The sequence below is a fragment of the Phaethon lepturus genome, unplaced genomic scaffold (genome assembly GCF_000687285.1).
Source record: "Phaethon lepturus isolate BGI_N335 unplaced genomic scaffold, ASM68728v1 scaffold16432, whole genome shotgun sequence".
NCBI lineage: Eukaryota > Metazoa > Chordata > Aves > Phaethontiformes > Phaethontidae > Phaethon > Phaethon lepturus.
Window position 1 is genome coordinate 3,966 of NW_010522747.1, and position 11,340 is coordinate 15,305.

Consider the following 11,340-nt stretch of genomic DNA (forward strand, 5'->3'; position numbering starts at 1 on the left):
TAGCCACATAATGAATGCACGCTTTCCAGGACAGGCACTGGAGTGGGTACCTGCACTTACCAGCACCTGCCACCACTTGCTTCCAGTGGTGCATGCAAAGTGCTGCCTTTATACTTGACTGTATATAGAACAGCAAGACTAGAACGGCCTGTCCATCTCAGTCAAGGCTTTCAGACTTGAAGTGCTTATTTCTGGGCCCCAAATTCATGCTGAGACCTAGAAAATCTGTTAACAAGTAATCCAACATAACTGGAGATGCAATGCCATGACTCATGTCTGAAGTTCGTACAAGTATCTCAGGATCGTATCTAAAAACCCAGGTGGGAGAAGGCGGCGGTCGCCGCGCGTCTCTCTGCCGTCGCCTTCTGTATTCCCTGCCGTACCGATTGTCTGCGGCGATAAGGCGAAGCGGGAGCCTGGTAGAGGTGGCTCTGACTTCCTGCTCCGAGCGTGCCTGTGCCAAGAGAGGCGTGGGACGTTGTACTGTGCTTACACACCACGTCTTCTTTTGTGGTTTGGCACCTCCTGTCTCTGCCTTGCCTTCCTGCGCTGGCAGTTTGAGTGACAGTCCTCAGCGGGCAAGCGGAGTATAAGAGCCTTGGACTACCAGGAGGATTGCTGAGCTTCAGGTTGCATTTTCCCTGCTCACTGTATTTGCTAAGAGAACTTCTTCCTGACATGGCTAGTGGGTAAGAGAAAATCATACTAATTCTTCTCTAACATGAAGGGCAGTGGGGTAGGATATATTCGTCTGGGAAACGGGTAAAAGGGAGTTAACGTGAAATGCAGCACTGCAATAACCCTGCTTCCTCTTTCTATTCTGTTCTACTAACCCATTTCAGCATAAAAAAATTGGTGAGACAACTGAATCATAATCTGGTTTAGCTAAAATAAGGTGATGCTAAGCTCAGATTTTGCTTAAATATAGCTGATAACATAGAATTGGTTCTGCAGACATCACCTGCTGCCCAGGACCTTGACAGAGTGTTTGCCGATTAACTGCCCGCTTTTAATGTTTGCCCCTTGACAATGCATTTTCCTTTCCACCTATGAAACCTGTCTTATTTATCCATTGGTATTTCAAATACCAGCTTTGAACTAAGAAAAACATGACTGGGCTCAGGTAAAAGACATACACACTGGCATAAGAGGAAAATTGAGATAATTGCTTGTATCTTCCATCAACCATATAAGATGATGCATGTATTTCACCACATTTGAACCAATTTTTTTCAATGATTGGAAGCTTCATGTAAATGGCTGCTCATCAGGCTTTCCAAATGTTTTTCTTCTGTATGCCAAGATTAAAGGCTTTGTAAAAATTGGATGTTGTTCAAAGGATTTCTGAAAGCAAATTTACTTTAGAGAAGGTGTTCAATCAAACCTTCTTTGCAGGGCTCCATGTGACACATTTGCAATACTTGTTTTTCTTGCTTTGACGCTGTTGACTTGCTCATGTGCTTTGCCACTGACCCTTTAATTCTCTTCATGTCTTGAGTAATTTCTGATTTATAGCACTAAAATACTTCTTCTCAGGCCATTGTTTTGGATAGAATGAAAGTTTCATGCAAGAAAATAATTTGGAAAAACAGGCACACCAATATGAATGTTTCACTTGAAAGCTATAATAAAATGGAGATGTTAGATTCTTTTGCTCTAGCTGCACTGCTGGCGCAATAGAGTTACTATTGCAAAGAGTCTCCCCTAAAGGTTTTCTCAGCTCTTACAAGTGCAGACTGTGTTCTTTTTCTTTGCTGGGTGCTACCACAATATCATCATGGGGTGGTACTTTGAGCATGTCAGCACAGCCAAGCAAGACTCCAACTGGACAAAATCCAACTGGCCAGACTTCTTGCACAGAAATAATATATTCTATGTGAAAGCATGAATCTGACAACTGAGAGATTTCACCATAGGGAGGAGATTGAGAATTAATGATAAAAATCTCTGGTTTGAGTCATACATGCAATCGTATTGAAAACCAGAGAGTAAATACACAATACTCTTTTTCAGGAAAACCGTACCTAAACGCTGTGTCATGGATTTTCATGAAAGTGTTGGGCTGCTTCTCTTTGAAGTTGTCTCACCTCATGTGTGTAAGCTAAGTTTATGGACCTTTTTTAAAGAAATACTGTCCAGAAGGCGTTTTTACAAGATGATTGTATAAGTTGCTAAACAAGTTCTTTGCTTTGGCAGGGATATATTTTTCTTTATTTTAATCTTCAGTTATAATGTGTACAGGTGCTCTGCTCTGTTTAGAAACTAAAGGGACAACAAAAAGGAGAGGAAAAGTCCATTATGATATTGTGGTAGCAGCCAGCAAAGAAGCAGCAGAGAAAAGGTTTTTATTTTATACAATTAAATGACTTTAGGGTTTTGGGACACATTTTCTGAATGCAGCAACACATTTAGTAGAAGTATGTTTATTAAATAAATATGAGATTGAAATCTGTAGGTATGCTCTTGCTGTAACCCTCTCCTGAGCAGACACTTTGGGCTTGCCTCCATGAGCTCATGCGATATTCCATAACATTTCTAGAGAAGGAAAGATCAGATGGAGCCGTACAGTCCTTTATAAACACAGGAAAAATCTGCCAAGAGCAGACCGAGAGCAAGCAGTAGGTATTGAAGGGATGACAGATTTCCTGTTTAGGTGACTTTTACCAAGATACATACATACTAAAATATATGTATATAAGATACTATATATATGGAACAAAATATTAAAAAAAACCCACCTGACATCCCCCCCCTAATATTTCACATACCTTGGACGTTCAGCAGACAGCAGACTCCTATCCACCACTGGTAGTTACTTCCAAAGTAAAAACTGTATTAAACATAATATGGTGGTACTCAGACAGACGTGATAAGCTGATGCAGAGGAGTAGACAGCAGAAGGGTCCAGAACCCAGGAGAAAAGTGATCCAATAAAAGTAGGTCAGTCCAAGGTAACATGAATGTAGACGGCACTTGAAGTGTGACAAACGCCTCCGGTACTCTTCTTGTGAACTTGCTGATCCTGTTCTTGGGACTTCAGCTAAACTGGTGAGATAAACAATTTCCTGTTTAGTGTTAGTTTGTAAGCTCTCTTGAGAAGGAATTGCTCTTCTTAAGACTCTGGAAAGACTGTAGAGGTACAGCTGAAAATAAATAAAGGTGTTGCTGTTGGTGACTTCTGTGATATGCTGTGAGGGTAACTCCCTGTGAAGTTGAGCAGGTGCCTCGTTTGGGCTGCACAGCCAGTACTGATAACGTGATGCCTCAGGCCACACTTGAGGCTGTATAAGAAGAGCCCGAGGTTTGGACAAGAGCTGACTATAGCTCCTCTGTGACAGCCTCCTTCTGCTCCACTGTAAGATCCATGCAAGTACTTATTCCAAGCAGAAATCTTCCTTCATATTCATGCTTAACCCTAGCAACAAACACATTCTTTGGCTCTCATATACTAGAATTTTTAGTCCTTTTCCTTCTTTCAGGTATTGACACTTACTCAAGTCGAGTTCAAAATTCAAGTGTTCTTGTAGTTTTCCCATCAACAATGATCTCAAAGCATCGCAGAGCCCAAGCAAAAACGGACCGTCAGTGCCTCCAGCGTAGCTGATGTACATGATGGCTCAGATTCCCAGCTGCAGGCAAACTGAGGTGTGGCAGCCGAAGCAGTTACAGTTGTCTGCCCTGCCCTTCTGTAGGAGGTTGCTTTCCCCACCCTAAATAATGCTGAGTGTAATACGAATATCATATATGTTCTTCATGCTCCTCAGCTGCTGCAGCTCTTCCTCTGGTGCATTAATGTAAACTGCCCGCTTTTGGCTCTTAACTCAGGGGTATAAATTCCTTTGGTCATCAAGCTCGGAAGGAGTTAAGTTCAGATTGCTTAGGCTTTTCAAGGTTTTAATCTTAGGCTGTATGAGTTCCATCCCACAGTTACACAGACAATCCTGGAGAAAAAGGGTTGCTCAATAATGTAAAAAGAAAAGTCCCAGTTCTCCAGGCACAGTTTTCTACTTTCTGTTTCTTTCAATACGGAACTTAGACCAACAGTTTCTGAGCCAGCCATGAAGTGCAGTCCAGGACAGAAGGCAGCACATAAAATCTTGCTGTACTACTCCTAGACTAATCTCCCACCATTTGATTGTCTGCTATGACTTTTACTCCCCCCTTGACAACAACAGGGCAAGTGCCCACCTGGCTCACTTTTTGCTCTTCCTGGCTCTCAAGCTGCCTCACATCAAGGCTGCCACATCAGAAGACTGTTTGTGACCTTACGACAATATTTGTTTGCTCTTTCTGCTAGAGAGCATGGAATTTGCTGCTGGCAGGAGGATGCAGAGAATATCTCCATCCTGGCCAGAATAGCAGACATAAGAGTAATCAGACAGGAGGTTCAGAGTTGGGCTTGAAGGTGCCTTGGTCCAATCTGGGAGAACCAGTTGTTAAAATCATGGTGAGTTGTCCAAATGTCTATTTGAAATAAATGCGCATTGTTGACAAATTTCCGTATGTTTTTTCTTTCCTTGAGAACATCTACTTTTGAGGAAAAATTAAAAATTATCAAGAAAAAATTCTCTGGGCTTCAATGCATGTGCTGGTTTGTAACCGATTAATTCAACTGTCAGTCATTTATAGATTAATGCACTTCTTTTTCTTCTCCACTCTGTTCTTTGTCTTGATCTTACATGTTAGTGTGGACATAATAACTTTGGAACTGGAGCTACCTTTGGGCAGCTCATCACAGTAACAACCCTTCCTAAATCTTGTTGATAGATGGATGGATAGACTTCTGAAAACTATACACTATTATGCAGGACAAAAATCCATTAAAATGAGGAAAGGACCAGCCTGGGTAGGTTTGTACGTGTATCAGAGATCGGTGCATGAGAGAATTTTATTTTATGCATACCCTGTGTTTAGAGTCAGTCACTCTTCATCATGCTGACTTTATGGTAGGATATCCACGCGTATGGGCAAAGGAAAGCATCTCTAGTGTGAAGTATTGCAGGAAAACAGGTAGGAAAAGTGTATATAAGATTGCTGCTAGAAAAGCATCATAGAGAGAATCCTTTGCTTCCCATTTTGTTGTGTAGTGTTGCTGCACGCTGATAACAATCTCCTGCTTGCTTCTGGTTAGTACATAGAATCCTTCTGAATGAAACACCTCCATCTTCATTTTTCAGTGCATGGAAAACCACAGGAAGGGTTATTAACAAGAAACTATGTAAAATATAGTCTAAAATAACCTTAGGGAAGGCTCAAGTTTTCTTACAGGTTACCTCCATTCTTTAAATATGAACATTAACCATAAGCTTTAAGGTTTTCAGAGCAGCACTGACAGCAAGGGGTGGGGAGAAGACAAAGCTCACCTGATGACAAGCTAGTACCCAGAACATAGAGTGACATTAGAAGACTCTAGAAGTGACTTGCAAAAATAACAGCACGTGTCTTTTTTAACATGTGTATTTTTCTGGATTTCTTGACAGGAAGGCCTTAAATCATGAACTTTCTAAACTTTTCAATGAGATGTGGGATATGGATGTTAACCGTCTCATGCCTGGGAAAGACTACACAATTGATTTGCAGGTAACCAATTGCTAAGTCACATGAGGAATAAGGGCAGTATGGTGCTGTAGGAAAAGTTGTCTGCAAAACTGCCTTTTGCTAAAAGAGTCGCCTATGCTTCATCATTTTCACAATTGGCATAGGGAAGACTTCCTAATGATGAAGAATCACTTAGGAGAAGGAACAGTACAGAGAACACATTAATGGTCCACACTCCTGGGCATCGGCTACAAGTGGAGTCTCTCAGGTGTCTGTCCTGGGTCCTGTAACATTTAATATCTTTATGAGTGGCCTGGAGGAGGAGATGGAGTGCAGCCTTTCCAATTTTGCAGATGACAGCAAACTGTAGTGATGAAGTTGATATGCTTAAGTGCAGGGTTTCTTTTCAGCTGGACCTAGGTAGGCTGGAGGAATAGGCTAAGGAAGGAACATCATTAAATTCAACAAGGACAAATGCAACCAGAACAGGATGCCCAGAGAAGCTGTGAAATCTCCATCTCTGGAGGTTTTCAAGACCCAACAAGACAACACGCTGAGCAATATGACCTGAATTCAGTGTTGACCATATTTTGAGCAGGACTAGAGTTGTCCTGAGGTCCCCTCCACCCTGGATGTTTCTGCACACGTATGACTGAGTGTATTTATGTGTGTATGACTGCTTGTGTGTATGGTCTGTGTGACTTGCAGCAAGGGAGAAGGGGAGATAGGTCCCAAGTCATTCTTGGGGGAATAAAGGAAGAATTTGAGGACTCTTCTGGAGAATGTGGAGTAGCACAGAGGTGTGGATGAAGAGGCTTTCAGGGTTGTTGCTACCAGTTCCAGGGAACTGTGAGGAAGGAGTGGGTATCAGATTTGATGTGCAGACATTTCACTCCTTGCCAGCTCAGTGTAGTGCAACCATGACCATGTGTTTTGGTCACAAATTGCAGCAGGCCACCGAATCTTCGGTATCCAATTTTGTATTCACACAAGTGCTCAAGCACTTTATTTTGAAGTTGCTTCATATTATAAGATACAATCTTCTGTTGCTGATAAACTTGAAAAAGCGGTACCTACCTCAGGCCAAAATGTGTGTGGGGAAAACTTCTCCCATATGGTTTCTCCATTTCTCAGAACAAGGTTCTGGTTACCCCTTGCCCATTGTAACAAACCGCTACTCATTTTTTCTCCCCTTTCCTTGAGAATGCTCTTTTTGGAACAGAAACTTGAAAATTGTCAGGAAAGCCTCCTTTCTGTTATGGATGTGCTTATTGGTAACATTGATTAAAATGCCCTTAAACGTGGCCAGCCAGAAGTCTTTGAAGACTTTGTACATAGCACCAGAGTGTACCAATCCAAAGCTGCTGGAGATGTACAGAACTATCTCAGCATCTCATCAGCACTGGAGCGATGGTTGGGGCTGCAGTCATGAAGTCAGAAAGAGAAAACAAAGGCTGAGCCTGAGGCAGCCTACTCAGGAGTTCGATTGCTTAAGCACTATCGTGAAGGACAGGAGAATTAGGCTGCCTAGCTTGGGGAGTAGGGACTCAGGAGAGAAACAACCCCTTTGCTGTACTGCATAGCCTCATAAACTATATGCAGTGGGTCTGTGGATTACAAATGAACAGAGAAGGAGAGAAGGAAGGTGCCCAAATATCCTTTTTATTTCTTTGTGGTGGGAGGGAGCCTTGGCTCTACATTACTTCTCTTTATCATTTGTTATTTATATAGCATAGTAGCACAACTGGTTACTGATCAGAACTGAGTTATCACATGGGTCATCACAATCATCGCTGAGAATGAGTCAACAGAGAAATTTCAGGATCTTACAGTGTCAGAGATTACGTCTTTTTTCTTTATGCTGGCAGTTCTTCTGTAATGTCTTCTCTTGTTTTGTAGGAAGGCCATTCCTAACAAAGAATCCTGATAGCATTATGGGGTTTGTTTTGATTGTGACAAAGGCAGGCACTGTCTTCTCTAAGGACATATTACTTCTTTCATTGTTTTACTCTGGTGTTTCTCCTAGGGAAGAGCACATGCCACACAGCAAGGTGACAGTGCTGTCCAGGACAGTGCAGCCAGACATCTGTTTCACAACGTAAATGAAGAACGCCTGAAGAGCATAAAAACTTTTGCAAGTGAGACCTGTTCTTTTGTTAATGGTGGAAATGACATGAAGAATCCATGTTGGTTTTTATGTGTTGGCTTAAAATATAACATCATAGACAATTTGGAAAGTGGTGAGGATCATCAGGGCACATGTCATTTGAAGGTAGTTTCTACAACATTTGCATGGAGGTTGCCTGTAGCCTCAACCTTTTGCCCCTTAGCTAAAATCTGAATTTCTCTGTGGTTGTTCCACTACAAAGTGAAATAGATAAGACTCTTCTCATTGCTTTGATGTCATCTTTCCTCCTTTGCTCACAGCTTCTAACCCTTCAGCTAGCACTAGGTCCACATCTACTTCTTGCATTTCTGTTGGGGGCAATACTTCAACCATGTCTATGAATGTGTGTTTCCTTCCTTGATTTTTTTTTTTCCCTGGATGGAGTTACATTAAGCTGATTGAACAGCTGGCATCATGGGGAGCACTGTTTTTTTCTGTTCCCCTCAACTCCTCTCTGAGCCACACAATTCCACGTCTAGTGAGGGCAGCTCTGGTACTCCCTGAACCCTACACTGTGTCCCTTCAGCTCACTAACTTGGCATGAAATGACTTAGGTGTTTGACCTCAAGTATTTTTCTATCATCAGCTTGGTGTGCTGAATCAGCCCCTCATGCACTCATGCACTGAGTGTCAGAGCATGCGTAGGTGAAGTGATGGGAGGGAGCAGGTCGCAGAAGGGGTGCAAAGAAGAAAATGAACCCATACACTCAGTGGCTACGTGCTCAAGCTCAAGCCATCTTCTCATGTAGCTTTATGCTGTATTATTCCTCTACTGAAGTAATACTCACAAAGACTTCTGCCAGCATAGCTCAAGTTCATAAGCCTATGTCTGCAATTTTGGTGGTCAGATGTGATTAGTTTCAGTAGAAGGTTGTTATTGCTTCAGCACTTGGTTCCATAAGGAAGGCCAATAGAGAGCTATTTATCTTAAAAAGAAGTACAGAGGTGGTCTGGCCTTGAGTCACCTCTAGACCTACACCCAACAGTGTACCTGAGAATGAAATTTGACATATAAAAGAATGTCATTCTCTAAGGGCTGTCAAGGGGCATATTACGTGGCATCTTTTTATGATGGTACTCTCTAATGACTGGATCACAGGTATGATTAGGCGTATGGCCTATTCATCAGGATGAGCATGCTGAAAGTGTGTCTTTTTCTGCAGCCTTTATTTCCTTGTTGGACAACTATGAGACATCAACCGGTATAGAAGAAGTAGTGACTCCAGAAGAAATAGTTGAAAACAATTGTTTTCTTGATGCCATCTTAGCGACAGAAGTCATGAAAGTGAGTAATGCGGATCTTTTTAGTAGCTGAAAATACTGAATTAAAAAGTAAACTGTGTATATATCTTTGTTTTCTATCCTTCAGCTAGCTCATCGCTATCTGATTAAAAAAAGACTAGCAAAGCCAAACCTTGCCGACTTCAAATATCAGCTCTACGACATCTGGTTCCAGCTCTATGCCAGGAAAGAAGGAGACAGGTATGTCTGATGGATATGGCCCCTGATAATCTCTACACTATTCTGACTTAGGCAAATATAAGCCCAAGAGCCATCCGTTACACACAAACCTGGAATACAGCCCCAGAATATGGACTAAAGCATGTATTCATTACTCCGGCACAGATCATGTTTAAAGACTTACTGATCAGATACTAACAGTATTGACCCTTGGAGTACACCGCTTGTGAACTGCCTTCAACTGCACTTTGTGTCCCTAATCACAGGCCTTCAACCACAGATTTTCATCCACTTTTCTAATCTGTACTTCATCAGTTTGTCTATGAAGCTGTTATGGGAGACAGTGTCAGAGCCTTGCTAAAATCTAGATAAGCAGCAGTGATGTATCTGTGGCATTTACTAGCAACCTTTATCACCAAATACAAATTTAGACTTCGTGGCTAGATTTCATTGCAAGTTTTGTACAAAGTAAGAAAGAAAACCCAACAAAACCAGACACATAAAAAATCTGCTCACAAATTAACCTAAGCAAGCTTGTGCATCTTCTTGCCTTTTACCTCTGCCAGTTTGAACTACTTACACACGTAAAAGACCTATATATTTTTCTTTGGTTTATTACAGACCTGATTCTTGTGGTTTTGAACATGTTTTTGTTGGAGAAACAAGGCGTGGTAAACAGATCTTAGGTTTGCACAACTGGGTGCAATTTTACCTTCAGGAAAAGCGCAACCAAATTGACTACAAGGGATATGTTACTCGGAAGAACAAAACCAGGGTAAGAACAAGCAGGGTGCCTTTGCAAATAAGACAAATGTATCCAGAGAGAAAAAATGTGGTAATGAATCAAGGCACAATGCTGCAATGATTGTAAAGCTCAACTGCTTTGAATCTAATTTGTCCAGGTGTATATAAGCAGAAGAAATACTAGCATGCCCTCAAGTCCAGCTTCTTGTTTTTGTAAAAATGATTTTAAAAGGTAGTGCTGGTGTTTACAGAATCACAGCACTGCTGAAGCTTAACTGAGATAAATGATCATGTATGCTCCAGAAGAGAGGGAAAAGGCTATGGTCCAGCCTGGCAGAGCAAGGAATCTTGTGATGCCCTCAAAAATCTGGAGTTGGAAACTGTATCTGTCTGGTTACAGTTGTGTAGCAGATTATTCTGTTGTTTTGTTTATGCTTTCAGCCTGACAACGATGACCAAGTTTTGAGCATCCAGTTCAGCTGGAAGGGCTCAGTCAAGCCAATTGGAAGCACCTTTATTGGTGTCAGCCCAGAGTTCGAATTTGCCCTTTACACTGTCATTTTCCTGCTCTCTGAGGAGAGAGTTACACGTGAAACAGTGAAGATAGAAGAATATGAGCTACAGATGGTTGTTTGTCGCCATGGGCACCACATTGGAACAGCATATCCAGTACTCCTCGGCACCAGTAGTGAAAACTAGTAGTTACAGTGATCAGGCAACATGTCTGTCTTTTTTTTTTTTTTGGGGGGGGGACGGGATGGGACAACACACAATGTGTGTCACGGGACGGGACGGGACCAGATGGCAGAGTAAGTTGATGTGTTGTTTTATACAAGTCATTTCAAGTAAAAATTGATAACTCACTTTTGGTCTGCAATGGAGCATTTAATCAATAGTGTGCTGTGGCTCAGTGTCTGACAAACCTTGAAACATACTGCCTGCTTATATTAAAAGCTGGCTTAAACTTACATAAGCCTTCCTTTGTGCATAATAACACTCTACTTTTCAGCAGATAATGGAATTTAGGAAAAGGCCATATTAAAATTGATACACATATTTCTCTTACATGTTAGCTACTGTATGTCTGAAAGAGCAACAACCACACATTGCCTACATTTTGCCTTCCAGACAGGAACTTTGATTTTGCACAAGCAGAACCACAGTACGTTTTTTTTCTCCTATCCTCATTTCATAAGAGTTTAATTTCAAACATATTTTCACAATTACAGTGCCCTGGACACACAGGAAATGCATTCAGATGTGAGAATGGTCACCATATCAATAGCAGGTCTATCACTGCATTGGCCTTGCCCAGGTTTTCTAGAAGCCACAGCTGGCTTTATCTCACCTAACTTCAAAAGTCCGTGGTATAAGCACCTGTTTCGCCATTACAGGCACTGATGCCTGCAGTCACTGATCTGCTTGTGTAA

The 11,340-nt window shown here is 41.7% G+C and overlaps 1 protein-coding gene across 1 annotated transcript; it reads left to right on the forward strand.

Annotated features, from left to right (window-relative positions):
- The first annotated feature begins 678 nt into the window (after positions 1 to 678).
- On the forward strand, positions 679 to 10,609 carry LOC104614741 (poly(U)-specific endoribonuclease-like). The gene is made up of 7 exons (XM_010281915.1): positions 679 to 689; positions 5,481 to 5,580; positions 7,565 to 7,676; positions 8,869 to 8,990; positions 9,075 to 9,187; positions 9,788 to 9,941; positions 10,352 to 10,609. Exons 1-7 carry the CDS (start codon positions 679 to 681, stop codon positions 10,607 to 10,609), a joined length of 870 nt encoding a protein of 289 aa, XP_010280217.1.
- Positions 10,610 to 11,340: the final 731 nt, after the last annotated feature.

What these genes read in the sequence shown, in the direction of transcription:
- LOC104614741 (XM_010281915.1), top strand. An exon ending in GAGCATAAAAACTTTTGCAA is followed by an intron (nt 7,677 to 8,868) that starts GTGAGACCTGTT and finishes CTTTTTCTGCAG; the next exon opens with CCTTTATTTCCTTGTTGGAC. An exon ending in GCCAGGAAAGAAGGAGACAG is followed by an intron (nt 9,188 to 9,787) that starts GTATGTCTGATG and finishes GGTTTATTACAG; the next exon opens with ACCTGATTCTTGTGGTTTTG.